The sequence below is a fragment of the Carassius gibelio genome, chromosome A7, assembly GCF_023724105.1.
Source record: "Carassius gibelio isolate Cgi1373 ecotype wild population from Czech Republic chromosome A7, carGib1.2-hapl.c, whole genome shotgun sequence".
Taxonomy (NCBI): domain Eukaryota; kingdom Metazoa; phylum Chordata; class Actinopteri; order Cypriniformes; family Cyprinidae; genus Carassius; species Carassius gibelio.
In genome coordinates, this window is record NC_068377.1 from 26,559,021 (window position 1) to 26,581,135 (window position 22,115).

Sequence of the window (22,115 nt, forward strand, 5' to 3'; positions counted from 1 at the left end):
TTTTAGAAGCACTTTTAAAAAGCAGCGTGATTCAATTCAATTTCCTGTGCATATATTTAATGCTTTGGTGAAAAATCTCTTCAAATCAGTCTCCGGTTATGTGAATATGGTTTGTTGGTGTAATGGCACACGTAGATAAGTGCTCAAGCGATACACTTAAATTTGACGAGGAAAAGTGGACTAATCATTTTACAGATCTGATCTGACAAGGAAAAAAACGACATAATTTAGGGATGTGTGATCTTGATCCGGCAAATTAGCTAATTTATTTATTTTATTATCAACCGACTGTGTCTTTATTAATTATGACTTGATTTTGACCAAACCGATATGTGTTGTCATTTATGTTTTTTCCCGCTGAAGGAAATGATGGTAGCCTATATGCCTAGCCTAAAAGTAGGCCTAATCTGTAGGCTAATAGGCTAATAATAAACGGGGCAAAAGGTGCTCGGGCCCTAACAAGTCAGAGATGTTTTCTCCGAATTATTATTGTTATTATTATTATTATTATTATTATTATTATTATGTAATAATTAGTCTATTATATAATATAATTATGAGTGGTCTAGCCTACTACTATAAAAAAATATGAATTAATATAGGCTAGGTAGCCTACTCCACCTCTCCGCATTTTCATAAGACTAAGTTAGCCATATTCACGCATTTTACATTCACAAATATAAATACGGCATTTCTGTGCTAAAGTATTTATGTATTTATTTGCGAATTGATGTGACAATAAATAACAATAACTTAATTTTGTTCAGAGACACAAATGCTCTGACAATAAATTTCACAACGAAATAAAAAAAAAAATCCCATCTTCTGAAATCGAGTCTTTTGAAAAGATGTTTTCAAAAAATGTCCAAAAACCACAGATACAATAGTCATAACGAGTAACAAATATCCATTTCGAGAGAACATGGTTCCTCATTTAGTGTTTAGCTTTCCATCATTTCACTTCCAGCATCACCACGGACTTGCTGACGAATTTCAGGAAAAACGGTTCCTCTGTTCCCAGTGCAGGTTTTTGCTATAATTCTGATGGTAGTCCGGTGATGCTAGTGGAATTTCCCGCGCCCGTGATTTGAGCTGTTCTCATAATTTCCCGGGAAACTGGCGCGCAAGTCGCTCTCACGTCTCCACCGGGCTCGGTACCATGCTGTTCGGTGTGTCCGGTAACTGTGAAGAAAGAGAGGTCACTTCGCTGCCCGATGAGTTTCCTAAAGAACCGGATTCCGAGAAAGAGACCTGAAATTGAGAGACAACATTAACTATAAATTAATATATAGCTAAACATATTAATAACAATAGCCTAATAATAATAATAATAATAATAATAATAAAAGCAACAACAACGGGCTAATCTTAATTTGACTGTAGGCTATGCTTAAAGTGAAAGTATGAAAATCATAAAAATAAAGTCAAATGCAGCTTCCTCCCCAACTTACCAGCTGTTGGAAAGCAGGTTGATCTAAGTCACTCAGAAGTGCAAATTCGCTGAGCGCTTTCCAGGGTGGCTGGTAAGTCTGCAGTTCCAGCGGGTGTCCTGGCACTGAGGGGTTGTGTCGGACTGGGCTGCCTGCAACCAGCGCAGTGCCCGTCATACCCTGCAGATTCTGAAGCAAAAAGTCGGCGATGAGGGGACATGTTTTGTTTTTTTAGTAAAAGACAACTATATTGCATTATGTAGCATGAAACCGATTTTAAAACATTCCCCAAATCACACACAGTAGGAGGAGTCTGTGATTTGCCAACACTGCAGTCGAATTGCAGACCCAGTTAAAATCATTCTCGGCTCATATCAAGTGTCAGGCATCACTCAGAGCCACACTGGTCGAAGTCGTTTTTTTTTTTTTCGCACGATAAATTTCTCACACTGAAAGTGCATTAGCAAGACACTTACCGTATTATCGCCATGTTGCTGTTGTTGTAACTGTTTAATGAGTATAGATCTTTTCTTGTCCTTGCAGCGCTTGTTTTGGAACCAGACTCGGATGACCCGTGGGCTCAGACCGGTCATCTCCACCAGCTGCTCCTTCATTAGAGCATCTGGTCTCGGGTTTGCGTTGTAGCACGTCCGTAAAGTGTGTAGCTGCTTTTCGTTTAACACCGTCCTCACCCGAGTGGTCTTCTCCGATTGCTTGTGCATGTTCCGATGAGGAGTTTGCCGGACCGACACAGGATTAGCTGAGCAAAAAAAAAAAATAAAAAAAAAATAATAATGATTAGGCCTACATTTGAAAAGTACATGCAATATGCTAGCGAATAAAAATAAGAATAATTCCGTTGAAAAATAATTTATATATCACACTTACATTTTGAATATTACCCAAGAATAAAAACACTTCTAATAAAACTGGAAATATAGTCTGAACTGAAGACAGACGGACGGACAAATATTCAGTGGATACAAATCCTGTATTTTTAATATCATCAAGCAACAAAAGACATTTTTCACTAAATCTTCAATTTAATGAATCTGACTTTGATATATATAGGCCTATAATTTTAATATCAGTATTAGGCTACGTTTAATTTAACAAATAATGTATTGCTTAACATATTATTTATTTTGCAAATAGCCTACGTATTTCTAAATTAGGAAATTAAAGAGCATGTTGAGTCTTGTGCAGCTCTCAGTGTTTCAGGTCCTGCGCCGTTCAAGCTTATCTATCAGTGGTTGACTTATCAAGCGGATCAGACTGTAATTAGCTATTATGTAACATATCATTGCACGATTCCTCCCACAGTAGCCTATATAATTACTTTTCAGTTTTCAGTGTGTGTTCAGTTCCAAAATTGACATTTAAATGATCCATTACCGCTCCAAATAAACAAGCTCTAACAGTTCCACAATAATTGTATGTTTTTCAATACAATAATTTCTGTAAGTCCGTATTCGATACGAAGATAATAGAATATGCCCAAGTCAATTTATTTTTATTGTGCTATACTGACCTGCCATATGTAATCCTCTGCTGCGGATGTTTCCCGGACTGAGAGGACTGCTGCCTGCTCCGTGCTCCAGGGCCAGACCGTGATCTGCTCGACACAACAGTTCCTCGTCCCGGAGGGAGAACTCATCCCCGGGCAAAAGCTGCCGGCTACACACCGAGCAGCGGAAACATTCGATGTGATACACACTGTCCCGAGCTCTCATGACCAAATCACTGCTGCTGAAGCCCAACGTGCATTTTGCGCATTTTATACCGAACAATCTGTTGGATGTAGAATAATTTAGTTCAATAATAATAATTCAATAATTATAAAATAATTTAGTTCAATGACAAAACCAGACAAGACCTAGAGTCCAAGATTCGTTCTTTATTTACAATAATTTACAATGAATATTTCACGAAAATACATGTGCACCTAGTTTTATGAAATAGTTCATACTTTTTTCCGTGACAACCCAAACAAAAACAAAAACCTACCTTACATAATCTCTCTTGCAGTACGTTTTCCCGTCCCGTACGAAACAAGTGCACGTCTCGTCCAGGTTTTGGTTGCACTCCACACATTTCAAACAGGCTGCGTGCCACTCCAGGTCGGGGGAGACCTGCAGAATATACTGGTCATGGATCTGACTGCCGCAGCCTACACACATCGCAAGTCCGGACTTCTCTGAACATGAAAAAGAACATTGTTTTGAGCTGTTACACAGTAGTTCATCGCAAATGTTTTCTAATAACAAATTAAAATCGTCATTTGTAAACAATAACATTGGATTAGTAAAAAGACTAAGACATATTTTTAAGATGACAGATACTGCAGAATCAGTAGCCCATAAAAAACAGTAGGCCTAATATTTTCCATAAGCAAATTGCATAAGAAAATGCAACAGCATTGAATCATATTTAAACACTTAATTTTATTCACGAAGTAGCCTAACATGTTATATTTAGTATTGTATAGATTTTCTTTCTTTCTTTATTTACTGATTTATTTATTTTTCGCCGAAATAGCTACTTACTTTTGGAATGATCCCCCATATCATCCAAAAAAGAAGAGCTGAATATTATATCCACCATACAGTTTGCGGGAAGAGAAGATTGCTTGTAGAAACAGAAATAGAGAAAAGGTACTGTCCGCTCCCGGCTGCTCCGCAACTTCAGTCCAGAGTGAGGAGAGATGAGAGGGGGGTGAACGCAGGAAGAGAGCTGTCTGCAGCACGAGACATGACGTCAGGCGCAAATCCGACCCAGGACGCGTCAGTAGGGGGCAACAAGTCACAGTGCACCCAATATTGACACATTTTACTCCCTAGAAATGATCAGATAACTGCGTGTTGTTTCAGAAAAATATGCAAACATCTCAATATGCAGCCTTTATTGTGAGGTTGGCTGCGGGATGGTACTACTATTATACGTGGGGTAGGCAATTTGTGAGGTATTTCATGGGTTCCTGGATTCACACCCATACCTGTAGGAAAGGTGAGATTAATTTTACCAAGCGTCTCATTATAGGATCGGAGTAGTCCAGGGTGACATCTACTGGTTGAAAAGCTAGACCACAATCCCGAAAAAAAAATCTTAGGCTATATTCATATAAATGAATAACGCGAAATTGGAGGACAGACTATCGTATCCTATACTTTTTTTTAAACAGATGGGTAAAATGAATGACAGCGATTTATTTTAATATATAAATCCAAAATAGAAAAGACAAAGCTGTGTTTACGCATTTCAAACAGTTTTACCATATAATTAGCCTATTTAGACTTTTCACAGTCTCCAGAGGCTTAGGCTATATCTAATTTTGTTTGCTGTTTTGAAATAAAATGTTTCCGATATTTAACCATTTCAGATATATTCTAAAATAAATTGATGTCATGTTATTGTTGTTCATTACCACGATAAATCAGAATGTACTATTGAGGGGAAATTTATTTAATTTATAAGTAGCAGCTATGGCTAAATATGAGAAAAAGAATATTTCATCCATACTTTGATTAGACGCCCAAAAGCAGTGATGAAAGTTCACTTTAGGGCAACTGCGTCGGCTTGGAGCAGCAGCCTACATATAGAGAAAACTGGTGGAAGAACAAAAGCTTTAGAATAATTTTATAATTTACCTTATTTTTGAAGCTCTCATGACATTTCAAACGGTGTGTCATTCAAAACTATTTCAGTTCTCTCACATAAGGGACATTTAGCCTACATTCTACATTTAATCGTTTAGCAAAGCGACTTACAAATGAGAACTACAGAGGTAATCAGATCAACAAGAGAACAAAAACAGTTTACAAGTGCCATGACAAGTCTCAGTTAGTCTAGTACAGAACACATAGCCAGGTTTTTTTTTTTTTCTGTTCTTTTTTCTCCTCAAGAATATGATAAACAAGAAAAGAAAAGGATGTGGGATTGTTTTGTTATTTATAAGAATTCTAATCTCTGCTTAATAATGAAACCCATACAACCTCTTCCAGCAGGGGTTCAGATAAAAAATCGGCAGCTGGCAGCAGGAAGTGGCTGCCATTGACAGCCGGAAGGCAGTAACTGTCAGCCGGATGGTAGGCGGGACCTGCCATTCGGTGGGAGCCAATCAGTATCGACCAACGTGGGCACAACCAATCAGATATAACTGCACCCAAACGCTTCAGTAATGGTTGCGATTGATCAAACGGTAAGTTCAGAAATTGGTCATCGGTGTAATTAATGTTTTTTTGCGTTGTAAGTTTGATTTTAATTGGTATCTTGGTGAACGACTTGGTAGACTTGGTGTCTACTTTGGTTTAATTGTTCAATGAAATCTAATTAGTGGTAGCAACGTTGTTTGTGTACCTTGTTAGGGGCCTACCATTAACTTCAAATTACGTTTGACGTACCATTAAATATTAACGTTTGTTAGCGTGTTAACAGTCTATTGAATAATATAAAAGAATGTTGTTTGACTGGAATGATAGAAGATACATTTGCAACACCAACCATATATTTTTGCATGTTAAGTCTTTCAGGAGATTGTGTGATATACATTAACTTAAGAGTTCTTAAAATAAGTTTTTTTTTTTTTTGCACTATTGAGGTGTGTTTTCTCTAATACTATGCATGTGCAGAACTGTTCTGTGTACCAGTTGAAGTTGTAAGCATGTGAATGCAAAACAATTTTTTTTTTAAATTTTTTTTTTTATTGTTATCTATACAAAATATAATGGACCGGTTCATAATTCCTTATAACTTTTAGGTCTAGTTTCACAGACAAGGCTTGGATTAAGCCAGGATTAGGCTGTAGTTAAATTTAGAACATTGAAGTAACTTTTGTAAACATGCATTTAGAAAGAAAAAAAAACACATTACTGATGTGCATCTTGAGACAAAACCATGGCACTGACACCTTTTTTTTATTTTTTTGTAATACCCAATAGTTGCCAGATGCTGTCCTGTTGAAAATTCTTCTTTACGTGATCCTGGAGGAGGGGTGATGCTACATTACTAAGTCCGTCTTTGGTTTGTTCCAAATTCAGAAGTCTGCTGTACTGTATACAGACTCCTTTCGAAAGAGGGCACAATCCAGCTGGCTTGACTGAGTATCTTCTTTTACATATTTGATTAGAGGTTTAAAAAGGTGTCATAACATTACATTTCTCAGTTGCCATGTCTGAATGTTTATCTTTTGTAATAATGCTGTTTTCATGCTCCTCATCTCAATATACAGGTGGAACAAAATGGAGAACAAGTCTAAGCCATGTCAGGAATTCAACAATGTACACCCTGCAGACACTGCGACGAGTTTACAACAACTGCTTACCAGGTGTGCAAATTATGCATGAAAATGTAATCACTGCTCTGTACATGATGACAAGATGCAATGGGAATAATCATTAATATGGCTGTGCATGCATGTCTACTGTTAATAAAACAATTTAGGTATTAAAGTCACCATTTTCTTATGAATAATAAAATGCAGCAGCTAGAGTTCTTCCTAGAATCAGGAAGTATGACCGGATTAGCCCAGTTCTGTAAACCCTGTACTGGCTCCCTATCAAACATCGTATAGATATTAACATCTTCAATTATATTAATCTGTTTCTTTCTTATTCAAAGGTCACTGCAGTCACCCGGATAGAGTATGTATCTAGACCAGATGGTGGATCGCACCTAGAAAGGACCTCTACAGCCCTGAAAGACAGCGGAGACCAGGACAACTAGAGCCCCAGATACAGATCCCCTGTAAAGACCTTGTTTTTTCTCCATTTTGTCACCGGTGGAGTTTTGGTTCCTTGTCGCCTCTGGCTTGCTTCGTTGTGGTCTCTTCATTTACAGTGATATCATTGACATGATTGCAAGCGATTCCACAGATACTATTTAAACTGAACCGAGCTGAAGGATGACATCACTGAATTCAATGATAAACTGCCTTTAAACTGACTACAAACTGAGTTTACTAATGTCCTTCTGCATTATTGACTGACACACTATTTTCCTATTTAATACTGTAAAGTTGCTTTGCTTTGATTATTAAAAGCACTATATAAATAAACAATGCTTGACTTGACCATGTTGCAAGAGGAAAATGAGGGGAGATGCGCATCCACCCTGGGTTTTACAGTGATTGGTGCAAGATGCTGGAGAAGTAACTCTGTATACCTCAACAGTTCTGATCTAAGAGTCTTGAAAATACCTCCGGATTGTTGTTAGTGATTCTGATTGATATTTTAGTCTGCTTGCTTACTGGATATATTTTATACGGTTTACATTGTAAAGCACTGACTTTGACAACTTACTAACCCAGTCACAAATTTAACAGCTACTTTATACTATATATATATATATATATATATATATAGTTGTTTCTTGAAATACTACAAATATAACCGCAAATTATGATTTTAAATAAAGGTCTCTGAGAGACTTCTCTCTTTTCAGTCATTTGTGTATATAGCCTATAATAAATATACAACATACACCAAGTAAGTGCCACTCTCGTATATAAATATAAATTGTTTTATTTCACACAAACAATGATACATGCATAAACATTCAGCTGGAAATTAACGTTTAGCAAAATGATCTTATTTCTTTGTTTATATTTGATCAATATTTTAAATCAAATAATATACAATACTGACCTTTATACTTATTTAAAAAAAGTATTAAACATAATCATAAGTGTATATAATTATTTATTTGTCTTGTTGCCGCCGGCAGCCTCCTCCAATTTCCGGGTATTAGCGACAGCTGCCATCCGGTTTTATTGGCAGCCACTTCCTGCTGCCAGTGACAGCCACTTCCTGCTGACAGCTGCCGATTTTTCGCTGAACCCCCTCTCACCTCTTCAGTCTGAACCCCAAGGCAATAGACGAGATGCAGTAGCTACTGACAGACAGAGCACGACCAGAGGCGTCCGGAGACCAAGCAGGTGTCACCCCTTGTAAAATGATCAGAAAATAATTGTCGATTGCCATGTGACATTAATTATTTCCTTCAGTGCCACAGGTAACTATTCCTTCTCACTGTAATATTTGCGAAAATATGAAATATCGTAAAACAATTTCCAAAAAAATAGTCACTTCCGGGAAAATTGACACAAACAACTGAAACATTCGTGTGTATCCTAATCTTTATATTCTATCATATATGACTTGAGGCAAAAATCAATATTATGTTTTAGGCGCATCTTAAAGTGTCAGGATGTTTCTGACGTTTGTATCAAAAACATACTTTTTTTTTTTTTTTTTTTTTTTTACGGAAAATTTAGTTGCATCATGGTTAACTTAATTTGGGAAAATTGACACAAACAACTGAAACATTCGTGTGTATCCTAATCTTTATATTCTATCATATATGACTTGAGGCAAAAATCAATATTATGTTTTAGGCGCATCTTAAAGTGTCAGGATGTTTCTGACGTTTGTATCAAAAACATACTTTTTTTTTTTTTTTTACGGAAAATTTAGTTGCATCATGGTTAACTTAATGTGGTATCCCAAATATCCCACAATTCACATAGAAACATGCATAAAAGCCAGGTTAATGAAGTTCAATCAAGTTAACGAAACGGCACAATTGAATACAGACACATAGGTGTTTTTAAAATTAAAACGTATTTAAATTCAAGGAAATTGGGTATTTTCAATGTAATTGTTATTTGTAAGAATGTTATTTGACCCCATTTTTCAGTAACTTGCCATTGATATGGTGTTTTATTACTCAAGACATTTTTATATCACAGAAGAAAGTCAGTCACAGAGGTTTGGAACGCAGACATTTTCTGGATTTTAGGCTAGCATACCATTAGCCTATATAGCAAAATGAAATGTCCATGTTCACCTGAACAAACAAAGCTCAGTATATTTATTGTGGGTCCTAATTGTCAAAGTAAGGATAAAGCATGATTGAAAATAAACATCCAGAATTGTAATTGAAATGCTATGGGCAAGAAATAATGTTATAGCCCAGGGGTGCCCAGTCTCGGTTCTGGAGGGCCGGTGTCCTGCAGAGTTTAGTTCCTACCCCAACCAGACACACCTGAAGCAGCTAATCAAGCTCTTGCTAGACATACTAGACATTTCATGGAAGGTGTGTTGAGGCAAGTTGGATCTAAACTGGTCCCTCCAGGACTGAGTTTGGGCACCCCTGTTATAGCCTATAAGTCTGCCACAGGGTCACTGTTTTTAATAGTAAAGTCCTGTACGTCTAATAAATTCTTAATGTGCACTGAACATGCATGTAAAGCATTTAAAGTCATATGTCGTGTAACCTTCTGTGTAATGGGAATACCACAGCGTAACCAACAAACATGGTGAAGCAAAAACAAACAACACATGCTTATATTGACAGATTTTGTGCTTCAGTATAGCCCATTATTTTGTTCAGAACCATTTGATCCATGGTCCCATCCAATGGGGATAGGCCAGCTGTCAGGGGTCTGCATTAGCAGAGTTTAAGTGTGGCTAATGGCAGCTTTAAGCCCTAAATTATTTACTGCTCTCATCAGAAATGAGACTTAAAGTGCTGTGTGTACAGCCAGCCCCAGAACAGCTACATGTGCCAAAACCACAGTCAAAATTCAATGCACACTACTTTGAATTGGAAATGAATAAATAAATCACACCATAACCATAAATATCAGTGAATATTATTGTAATTTTCTGTTCATTTGTGTTTTAAATGCACACAGAGTTTTTTCCCAGGTTTCTTTTTTAAAACAATGAAACTCATATAAATGCTCATGGGCGATTTTAGCCCCAGCTCAGAATAACTGGTGAAAAAAAAAAAAAGAAAAAAAAATCTGGTCCTCAATGAATGCTCCTCTGAATGTAGAATCATGTTGCTGATATATAATTTAACATACGTCTGATTTAATGCAGCATTCAAATAATAATTAGTATAAATTTTTTATCGCTGCCTTAGGGCATTTCTGCATTGTTGGCAGAGGAAGTAATGCCATTATTATCGTAACAGTGTTGCTGTCAGTCTGGTCTTTTATTTTACAAATGCTGACTGTGTATCTCTGCCCCTGCCAACACAGAACAGCTCTTGCACCTTCATTAAGAGCTTTTACCAGTATGTGTCACTATATGTGTCAGCTCCTCTGCGGACCAACATGACAAATTGTGCGTTCACTCCTGCATAGTTCATTCTTATTAGTTTTCTAGTTGTTTTCAGTACTTAAAATCCCAATGGTTATTATCCAAACAATCTCTTGAAGTAATATGTTTGTGAACCGTTCAGATTTGTGTGGATTTCTGAATAAAGTATTCATGATTTTCAATCTTATCACTCAGTAGTAGACAAATACACACAAACAAATCTGCCTCTATTGAACACAATGTGAACATTCACAATACAGGATGGGGAATGTAATCCATAGACTGTTTAACCCTCTTTTGGCAAAATACCTGCACTGCAGATCAGACCTGCACAACTGTCAGTAGGAATTTTGCACCGTTTATCTTTATAATGCTGTTGTCAGTTCAGCCGTATTCTTGGGATATTTGGGTGTGAAGTCATGCCAATGCATATTTTCTTCTTTTGAAGTTATTCTGCTGTTGATTTACTCCTGTGCTTTGAGTTGCTGTTCTGTGGCATCACTATTGAACTTCATGTGTGCAAAAATGAGCCTTGTTCAGTGTGCTGCAAGGCTCCAGTGCCAGCAATGATTTTCATTGTGCTTTCTACTCATGGTTAGATTAGGACTGATTAGGATTCCAGCTGTTTAATTAAGTGCAGCGTGCTCATGTATTCACACCTGATGAGTGAACAATGGCATGTATATATCTAAATATGGCAATTTGTGCTTTCAGATGCCCATGGGACTAGTGGGCAGTCAGGCAGGCGGTGTGAGCGTGGCTATATTATCCTAACTGTCCTGCTCCATGCGAGTGTACCATGGGGCCAGAAGACGAACAGACTATCACTGGCCTCTCAGCCAGCAGACTGCACAGCAACAAGAGCTCTGGGAAAACTGACCAACCGGGGGCAAACAACCAGACCATTTGTCTGCTTCTCACTCAGATATACATTTATTTTTAAACTGGGGTGGGAGAAATCAGCAGAGTTTGGCAGGAGAAAGTTGCCAAAGCTGTAGCTGGGGACTTTAGGCCTTGTGGGGAGGAAAGCAGCTCTCACTCTGGATTATACGTCCTGGCTTTTAACGGCATGTTCACAAATTGATGCCGGGCTCCTCGGGGGCTGCAGCAGGAGCATTAAATGGCACTGAAATATTCATATGTGAGTGCATTTAGCTGAGCGCAGCTGATGGGCGGCTCCCAGGAGGGGCTACAGGGAAGTGCTGCTGGGCTCCGATCCCTTACCCCCACCCACCCATACAGACCCTCATGCCCTGTGTATGGGTGAGGGGAGTACAGAGCCACTGAGCTGTTTTTGACAGAGCTCTCTAAGAAACCATCCAGGATGATCACTGAAGTGCAACTCTTTTAAAAGTATGTTCAGTTGTGAGACTGTTTGTTTGTATGTATTCCCTACAGACGGTTTATTGTGGGGTGACACAATGATCATAGAGTTAACCCTGCAAAAAATTTTTTTATGAAGAATATCTTTATGAACAACATTTAGCTAGTTAAAACAATATCTTTCAGAAACAACAGTTTATTAAGTTAGAGAAATTTAGTAGAGAGCTATATATATATATATATATATATATATATATATATATATATATATATATATATATATATATATATATATATGTAATAGTTATATTTAATTGTGTCTGAAGGCTCATTTGTCATTTTAAAAAATGTTAATGATAACAAAATTAAAATGTGTTTTAAATTAATTAATATTTATTTATATCTATCTATAATAAATATAAACAAAATATACAATATATTTAAAAAATAAATTTTATGTAATTTCTAGGTCATGGGCAATAAATTGTAAAATGTATTCATTTAGGAATAAATGTAACTAAAATAGTGGCAATGAAGATGTATAATTTTTCTATTCAATTTTCCATATTTGAGTCTTTAATTGTAATTTTGTAATTTCAATGAAGTGTTCTCCTCTGTTTCAGCTGTTCATTCATTTTCATAGCCCAGTGTGTTTGTGTGCATCTTCATCATACACAAAATAATGCAAAACATTTTTTATAGGTACTTCAGCTGGTCAGTGGGAAGTACCCTCAAAGGGACATCTTTATCTTATTCAATGCCAAAAAGTTGGTATTTCATTAAGAATACAAATTAATAATCTAAGATACTCTTGTACCTTTCTCCTGGCTTTTTCCAGCTCTTCTAGTCTCCCAGCTTTGCTTCTGTGTGTCTGACCCAGTTCTTCTACGGGAAGTAGAGGATAAAATCCATACAGCGGAAAACTTTTATGTAAATGTGAAGTGTAAAAACTCCTCTGTAGCCATGGTAACAGTCTCTGGAGTAGATGTCTTCAACCGAGGAATTTCTCTGGGCTGGGGTGCCATGCACTTAAGAAGAATGTTTTCAAAAAGAAACCTGAGAAGCTTTTTAAAATACGATGTATAATTTATTTGCATTTTCCTCCTGGCTCATATCTCTTTGAAAGATGGTTTGGGATTCGATGGGGTGGCCATTTAAATACTGTGTGCAATGCTACAACATCCAGCAATATTCTTGTTTGGGTTACTTGTATATTGATTTTGCAATGAATCCAGCCGTTCAATGCTATATAGAATTCAGAAGTTCATAGACAACAAAGGAACGAATGTTGTCAGCTTTTTTTTTTTTTCTCTCTCTGCAAACATCTAAGCTTTTAAGATGTCAAAAATGCTTCTTTTGGCACTGATTTAAAGCCAGGACTTTATAAGATATGAAAATCTAAAGGAATACGTCAAATTATTTGATCATTACTGGCTTTATAATATCATTTGTTGTTTATCTCTTATTATCTGAAAACCTACAACATTCCTCAACTTTAGAATGTTTCTGTCTGTAATATAAGATCTTAATAGATACAGCATGAGATTCATTACTGAGGAAATAATATTTCATACTGATGCCCTAATCCATCTGTTTTTAAATAAATTACTTGTTAGGTACATCTATGTGTGTTTGCAAAATAAGCTAAAGAATGTAGAATCATTTAAATTTACACACACACAAACTGATTGTGGTCATGCAATATTCATGGGATTAAATTTCAAGTGCACTGGTTATGAAAGATGTGAATTATTGAGTTCTGCGTCTAATGGTCAGAGCAGGAAGTGCTCGTGATGTCACATATCTGCACTCAACCCTTTCATTGTTTCCCCAACTTACTGTCTCCCTCCATCTGTGTCAAAAGTATCTCAGAGGTAGTTTCAGGTCCAGTTTTCTTCACTTAAGAATCCATCAAACAGAAACTAGAGCTGATATGATATGAGGATTTCTGAAAGCACTTCATCAGGTTTCCTGCACTAATTATTTTTCTAATTGCAGACAGCAGCATCTTTTCTACTATTTTTGAGAGAAATATGAAGGTCGAGTCTTCAGAGAGTTGTGAAAATAATTGTCTGTGGTTTTATTATCATGAGTCATGTTTTTAATGTGAATACTGATTTGGTTTTAGGCTATAAAGTGGTTAATTTGCACTTTGTGGGGGAGACTAAAAGAAGCATGAGGCCAGCTAAGGAAAGTTCAGGTCAGAAACCACAAACACTTAAAGGACCCAGAGACAAAGGTAGTCAGATGAAACATGTAGACCGTCTCCCTTGAGAATTCTCAGCTGTCCATTATTCCACCCAGTGGTAATGTAGCTCTGCTGAATTATTGAGACATTGCATTCGAGAACTGCGTTCAGGGTGTCATTGCGTGTCCATGCATGTGGGTTTGATAGCTCTTTTTTTAAAACTCTTGATATTTAAGATCAAGACCAGCTGGTATTGCGTTTAAAATCGCTTCACTGAATAATTTTCAAAGCTAAATTTAAATAATAATTGTAATAATTTTATATATAAAAATATTATTGTAACGTGAAAATCGACGTTTAATTCATTATACAAATGAAAAATGATTAATATAATTTGAAATGAATTATTATAAATACCAAGTGTCCTAACCGTTTATTTATTATAAATACCAAGTGTCTTAACCGTTTATTTCTTTGACTTATTTTTAATGAGAGCAAAGTAACAGTTTACTGCAATGATTATATTATGTAGATAATATGTAAGAATTAATATGTATGACTGATTTTCATTTGTAAATATATGGTTTGGCTAGGGAACTAATAGTATCAGTTCTCATTTACCGGCTCTTTGCACAATTAGCAACAGTCTGTCACGTTAGCATGTCGTGCTTTTAGCTTGTCGTTGTACGTCTGACTTGCATTAAATTAACAACCTCGTGTAAATATTTGAATACATTTAATTCACAACAAAATTGTGTTGAATTAATAATAGCTAATTAGCGTGATGCTCATTAAAGAAAGTGGGGTGTCATGTTTATGTTGTGACAGTTCCATGAATGATAATGGAACTGAGCTTTTTCAGATCAGTGAGGTGGATGTGATATTACAGTACAAACAAGAAATAAAAATATTATTATTAAGTAGACATAGAAAGAGTTATTATTACATTGTAAAGGTATTATTTATATATATTTCTTTATTCTTTTAAGTTTTTTATACATTGGCTGTTGTGTGATAGATGCTATGAAACAGCAACATCAGCATCAATAAACTGAACACTTGCATTTGACAGTTATACATATGTGCACTTTTAGAATTTCTAATCTCTGAACATTCTAACATTAACACAATATTTTCTTTTATATTGCATTAATATTGCTTTTATCAATGTCTCACTACAAAATAAACTACTTTATGCTAAGTTTCATACTGATAATGTTATGAGATTCCTTTTCAATATTTGTCATAGTTAACCATACAGTGTTGATGAGGAAATTATACACTATCATTATTATTATTTGTGTACAATTATACACTAATAATAATAATAATAACAATAATAATCTAAAAGTTGTAAATAAAACAAATATCATTGGAGTAAAATTTACAATTTTAGTTTTTATACACTAAAATATATTTAATTCAATGTGCTAGTTTCTGTTTCTTTGTGTTTGTGGAATAGCCTTCTAGTGATTTCTGAGTGAAATTTTTTCTCATTTTTTTCATTGCGGGTACTAGATTAATATTACAGATGCATAGTCTGTTTTATAGACATTCTACCTCATATTTTAGTTTTTCCTCTATAAATGCCTGACTACATTTTGCACTCTTGGGATGTCTAACTCTGAGCAAAGTGGCCCACCCCCTGTGTGTGACCTACAAAACATTGCTCTTTATGACAATGGTCCCAGAGCTCAGGTCTGTCTCTACTGTTTCTAAGTCTGCTCTCAACAGGGAAAGAGTCTTAAAGTGAGGCTGAATGACTTTACTCCAAAAGCCCTGAGGCGACAATGTACTGGTTTAAAAACGCCTGCACCCCAACAGATCTGCACTTTTAGTGCACATCGTGATGCCATGTTCCTCCATAACGCTGTGTTTGTTCCTGAAAGCCAGATTTACCACAAATTCCACCGGGGCCTTTTTGAGTGGCAGTGTATATAGAATATGACCAAAGAGGGTTAGTAGCAAAACAGATGTTTTCACTCTTTTTTTTTTTTTTTTTTGGAGAAGGGTCTTTAAAATAACCCACTCTTCACCTGTAAGAGGTTTTCACCTGCTGTGCATTGTGTCCATGGGAATTAGTGTGGGACTGAGGGACTTGTACTGCAACACTAAGTGGCTTCGTTTTGCATCAGTCCTGAGGCAGGTCGCTATCTGACCACTGCCCCGATCGAGACCTGCTCCGGGCTACCAGGGTACCTAACCACAAGAACAGGAAACAGCCTGTCTGTTGTGATGCGCTTGGCATTGACATCTAATAATTCTAACCCACACACTTACAACAACAAAGAACTGGAGCTCATCGCCCTGCATCTAATATCTTTGTGTTAGTTTAATATCACGTTCAACACTAATTTAACAGTAAATGATCGATTCATTTTGAGATTTAGACTTTAAGATTTAAGTCAATTATCAATTGAATTGGTATTTAGAGTTTATTCCTAGATCCTTTTGACTGGAATTAACAAATAACTCCACTGATCGCCTTCGAGAAACACTTCTGTTACACGAGAGAGCCATCTACTGGAGAAACAACAATGAGAAAGCACTGATGAATTCTTAGACCCTTTTCACTGACTGCAATAATTAATAGTATCAATCAAGTCGTTTTTTCTTTCTAAATCAAGTTCATTCGCAACACTATACTGCGAGTTATGTTATCCTGGCAATAAATGACACAATTTGGAAACACTGGAGAGATGGGATGCCTAAATTTGACATATTTCTCTCTTCTGAATGCCATAGTTCATTTCTCAGTATTTGATTGATCTTAGAATTGTTTTCATCTTGATGTTGGAATAAATAGGAACTCAAAAGTTCAATTTCCCATGGTCTTCCATGTCATATAGTTTACTTCTGCACATGTACACCTGGAAATGTAAAAAGGGTATGGACTGCACCACACTACACACATCGACAGATGACACCATTGATTTTATTATATACATGCAGACTTCATATCTGCACGACCCAGCAGCAGATGAAGAAAAACCAACACATTGCCATGAAAACATATGTAAGAGTAGTAAAACTTACTTTCCTTTAAGCAAAGTATTATGTATATGATCCGAACAAAGTTGGGGAAAAAAGATTTGGCAAAAAACAGTTTAATTCAGCCTTCTAAATACTGCAGCAAATATATATCTCCACAACACAGGCAAACAGCACTTTGAGACTTCACGTATCTCTGATCAACAAAATGTGTTATTTCGCTAGTGAACAGAACTGAACTGATGAATATTGAAATGGAGCATTACCCTGTTGGAATTAAACTGGATTTTGATAGGGACAGGCAGAGTAAATACACTGATATATCACAAAGAAATACCACTTTTTCCGCTTGTCCTTTATTACTCCAATCTAGACACTAAAAACTGCAAGCAAGTCAATTGTAACAGTATACAGAGAAGGGCTAGATATGTCTTTCATTGTGAATACCCTTCCTGCACTTACTATTGGACATGGTAATTTGGACAATCAATGTAGGCCAGCAACCAGTCTGGAGCACATATCTGAAGTGAAGAAGTCCCATAAGCCGTACCAATGTTGATGAAAGGCTACATCATTAGCCATTCTATCACAATTACCTTTTCATTTATTATTTTTTTAGCAAGTGCCTGAATTTTACAATCTATTTGTTCATAAGGCCTCGGAGAGCCATACAGCCCACAAGAAAACTGAAAGCTTGACAAATTTAAAGCTGTGCTCTACACATAAAGAAAATGTTTTATGTATAAACTGAAGTAAAAGGTCAAGGTTTTCACTTCCCAAATTGTTTTTGTTGTTTTTTTTTTTTTAATGCTGAATGTCCCAATGACATCCTGATTAAGAAAAAAAAAAAAAAGTCAAAAGGAAAGAACCAAGGAGAATTATACCTGCTTACCATCGGACCTGCTCTGTTAACTTAAACAAGCAGTCAGCATCTGTCCTGAAAGACCACGTTAACAAGGGGATTCCCAGTCATTTGCCTTGAGTTGAGTTTGTGTTAGCCAAAATGCACCAGACTCATGACTGTAGTAAAAGAGTGCTGTAGTCCCTCAGCATCTGTCTCGCTCAAGGTGTAGCTCTCTTTGACAATACGGTCGCAGCCGATCTCCCCGTTACCAAAGAATCCCAAGAGAGGAATGTTGGAGAAGATCTTCCGGAAAGCGCTGGCCTCCACGTTACGCTCGTTATTGTAGCTGTTGTGGCCACGGCCCACACAGGCAAACATGAAGCCCATGGTGTTTCTCTCTGGGATATTAGCAGCCTTCAGCCGCTGGATAGTGGCCTCTGCTGCTTTCGAGCTGCTTACGTCCTGGTCCACCAGCACTGAGGCACCCTGGATCTTGGAGCCACTGAAGGTCAGTCCTACTGCCCCAAAAGAGCCTGGAGAACAGCTGCAAACAGACAGAGCACACACAAACCTAACTGATGAAGATTATATTAGAAATAATGTAGAGAGACAGTAGAGGAAATGGGCTGAGAAATATATATTCCTGTATGTGACAATGACAAAATGTTAAATTACAAATTAATTATTATGATGTAGAAAGGCGCAGTGTGAAATCATGCAGAGTAGATCTCAGAGTAGTTCAAACAGTGGGCAGACGAGGGGGGAAACAGTTGGACAATAATATAGGGAAGGGGAAGTATGAAGTCTGGACCATAAAACCTCTACTTACAACATGACAAAAAAATACAAATAAAATAAAATACAGGAACTAACTTGACTCATCTAAAATCAAGAACTTTCTTTACTTACCAGGTTGTGTTATTGGAAAAGGTCCTCTCAACTTGTCCTCCAACAATAAGTACATTATTCTGAGAAAGAGGTTCCAGTAACTTTTTAAGAAAGCAGCGCCCTCCAGCTTTCCAGGTCTCGTAGTCAAACATCAGCACCACTTTTAGATCAGGGTTATTGATCAACCCTGAAAATCAAATACAGAGTATTTTGACATGGCTTACCAACCAACCAAACCAATATCTATATACACTAGCATTCAAAAGTTTAGGGTTAGGAAGACTTCTCATTGTAACTAATACTTTTGTTCACCAAAGATCGAGTACAGGAATATTTCATCCAAAAGTAAAGGATCTGTCATCATTTACTGACCCTCATGTCTTTCCAAACCTGTATGAGTTTCTTTCTTCTGTTAAGAACAAATAAATAGATATTTTGAATATTTGTAATCAAGCATTTGACCTAGTAACAACCACTGTATCTAGAAAAAAAAATACTGTGGAAATCCATGGGTGCCATCAACTGTTTGGTTACCAACATTCATTAAAATATCTTCTTTTGTGTTAAGCTGAAGAAAGAAATTCATACAGGTTTGTAATTGAATGAAGTTGAGTAAATTATGAAAATTTTCATTTTTGGGTGAACTAGTAACTTTAAATAGTTTAAAAAAAACACTAATATTACAAATTATTCCATTTCAAATTAGAAATTAGCTTTTGAACTTTCTATTTTAAGAATTAAGGAACCTGTTTTAAACACTAATAATAAGTAATGTTTCATGAAGACAGAAATCTGATTTCTGAAAGATCATGTGACACTGAAGTCTACAGTAATGGCTGCTGAAAATTCAGCTTTGCAGTGACAGGAATAAATCACATTTTAAAATATATTAATTTATAAAAGTTATTTTAAGCTACAATAATATTTAACAATTTTCTTTTACTGTATTTTTGATTAAAAAAAAAAAAAAAACGCAATTGCACCAGTTGCTACAATCTTAACAACTCACCTGCTTCCTCCATTGCCGATTCACTGAGGCTCTTTTTGCAGAAGTGAAAAGGCCGGATGGTGACCCCATCCATGGCAGGGAAAAGCAGACTGAAGCCAGCTTCACCATCTTCGTGCTCTTCTGGGGGGCTGCTGGGTGAACCACTGGGGGTCACTGTAGCACACAGCAGAAGAAATGACAGTTACACTGCTGCACTGACATTGCAATTGCCATTCGATCATGGCAAAACACGGGGAAACAGGGACAATTCATCTTACCCACAATTCCTGATGCGACAATGCCTAGTACATCACAAGTGCTCGGCAGCAAGCGTCGCAGCTTCTCAACAGGGTTTGACTCTACTTCATCCTCACACTTCCTGGCTGTAGCAAGAAAGGATGGAAGAGAGCAGGTGAATCTCCTCATCAGGATCGACAGGGCTTTTTAAAACACAAATAATCACGTAACTTACCCTTTTTGTGTGTGTAACTAAAAGGCCAACTGAAGTTTTCTCCATCCACCATTAAGAGAGCTGTCTGGGGCAGCAGATAGATCTTCTGCAGGGAGTCAGAGAAAAGACAAACAGAATATGCTTTGTCATTTCTAGAATTCATAAGAACTTTAACTTCTCTTTGTGGCAAAAAATAAATAACATAAAAAAAAGCAGCAAAGACCATCAGACCTCCAAGTCTTCAGCCATAGTCCTAAGCAAAACGTGCTCCTCGTATATGGATGAGCCAGAAGCTGAGAGCCAGGTCAGTCTCTGCTGCGTCCTCAGGACTCGGCGTGCACAATTCCTCCATAGCCTGCACACACTACAGAAGAAGAAACACCAATATCAACATACAAACAGATATTGATATTAGAATTGTGTATTTTAGTTTTCATCAGACTTCAGTCTACAAATGGTTGCTCATATGGAAATACAGAAATTAAGATATTCACAGTGTTTTGTTGTAATAAATCAATGATTTGTTGTCTAAAAGATATTTAAATATTTGACTAAAGTAAGACAGAATGTTGGGTGGCATGTTGCAACATATATACTATTACATTGTGTTTCAATTGTATTATTTAATAAAACCGTAAGATTACTTGCTTTAGATAATTTATTAATGCTCCATTGTTAATATAGATGTATTTTTATGACTATTGTAAAGTTAGGTCTAAAAAAAATCAATACTCGATTACCAAAACAAGCAGAAATGTTCTTACAAACTGAAATACAAACAATACTAAAGACAGAAGAATACTTAGACACACTGTAGTTTGTATATCGTCAATCGTCGTAGTCTACTGTATATAGTGAAGGATAGCGTCATAATGACCGTCAGTAATTGTTGTTAAAAGGTACAATAATAATCTACTCTACGCATGTAACAAGTACAAATATAATTTACGTTATTAATTGAAAGGACCAATGTTTTGTTCTGGAGACCCTGGTGTTAGTATTGTACACGATTAGGATCAGCTTTAACAGATCAGCTGACAAAGCCAAATAAATCCATCACCTAAAATCAAAAGTTATATAACGTTGGTCCCCACTAATTTATTTGCATTCCGTTTACGAATCTGAGTGACAAATGACATGCAGATCTATATAATCAACTATCGTTAATTAAGATCTTTGGAGGTTTTTAAAGTATTTTCTGGCAGGAAAGAGTAAACGTGTAATCCTGTTCATTTATAAAATGAGTTTATATAATACCGTTTAAGATGTAATGGTCTTCTGATTAACGTTAGCTCAAAGCTAACAGGCTAAAACATCCACACTTAGCTAGCATCATTACCTTGCTATCCGGAGGAGATTTTTAGTCGGGACAAATGTCAAAATCCTCTCCACGACCTCGGCAACATTACTTAGGACATATCCAGCTTTACTTTGCCCAAAAATGTTTGGAGAAACTGCATCCCCTTCCATTTTCACACGGATCCTCTTCTCGCATCTGACCCTCCACACGGAGGCGGAACCGGAAGTCATTTAAAAGTCTCACAGCGAGCACTAGGCCCATGACTACACTACGTTTACTCAAATAAATTCTGTCACACACACATATAACTATATATGTGTTTATATATTCTATATAACACATAGACATCTATCTATCTAACTATCTATCTATATGTCTGTCTATGCAAGCAAGATTTGGCATTTTGAGATTATTCCTTTTTTCAGTTATATTAATAATTTAGAAAGTTGCAAAAAAAAAAAGAAAAAAAAAAAAAACATTTATATTAGTGTACCTGAGGGTTGCACATGCACACTGCATGAATATTAGAAAGAGCACATTTGACAGTTTTTCTTATTTTCTAAGACCATGTTCTTGTGCATGGAATAATTGGCCTGTGGTGATATAAA

At 36.4% G+C, this 22,115-nt stretch overlaps 2 protein-coding genes and 1 long non-coding RNA gene across 4 annotated transcripts; 1 reads left to right on the top strand and 2 right to left on the bottom strand.

Moving 5' to 3' along the window:
* Positions 1-699: 699 nt before the first annotated feature.
* On the bottom strand, positions 700-4,232 carry LOC128016985 (insulin gene enhancer protein isl-2b-like). The gene is made up of 6 exons (XM_052602006.1): positions 3,977-4,232; positions 3,438-3,627; positions 2,962-3,221; positions 1,907-2,190; positions 1,452-1,619; positions 700-1,251 (listed from the first exon to the last, which is right to left on the bottom strand). Exons 1-6 carry the CDS (start codon positions 4,032-4,034, stop codon positions 1,135-1,137), a joined length of 1,077 nt encoding a protein of 358 aa, XP_052457966.1. The 5' UTR covers positions 4,035-4,232; the 3' UTR covers positions 700-1,134.
* Positions 4,233-5,429: 1,197 nt separating this feature from the next.
* Positions 5,430-12,076, top strand: LOC128016987 (uncharacterized). Of its 2 annotated transcripts, XR_008184338.1 has the most exons (6): positions 5,430-5,628; positions 6,368-6,567; positions 6,658-6,753; positions 7,047-7,172; positions 8,151-8,438; positions 11,249-12,076. It is a non-coding gene; the product is annotated as an uncharacterized LOC128016987 (long non-coding RNA). The 2 variants fall into 2 exon arrangements; XR_008184337.1 differs by lacking the exons at positions 8,151-8,438; positions 11,249-12,076 and having other exon boundaries at positions 7,047-7,382.
* A 4,884-nt stretch (positions 12,077-16,960) lies between these two features.
* LOC128016988 (F-box only protein 22-like) lies at positions 16,961-21,759 on the bottom strand. The gene is made up of 7 exons (XM_052602007.1): positions 21,547-21,759; positions 20,439-20,571; positions 20,229-20,313; positions 20,035-20,139; positions 19,778-19,930; positions 18,790-18,955; positions 16,961-18,424 (listed from the first exon to the last, which is right to left on the bottom strand). The coding sequence occupies exons 1-7, from the start codon at positions 21,735-21,737 to the stop codon at positions 18,031-18,033; spliced, it is 1,227 nt and encodes a 408-aa protein (XP_052457967.1). The 5' UTR covers positions 21,738-21,759; the 3' UTR covers positions 16,961-18,030.
* Positions 21,760-22,115: the final 356 nt, after the last annotated feature.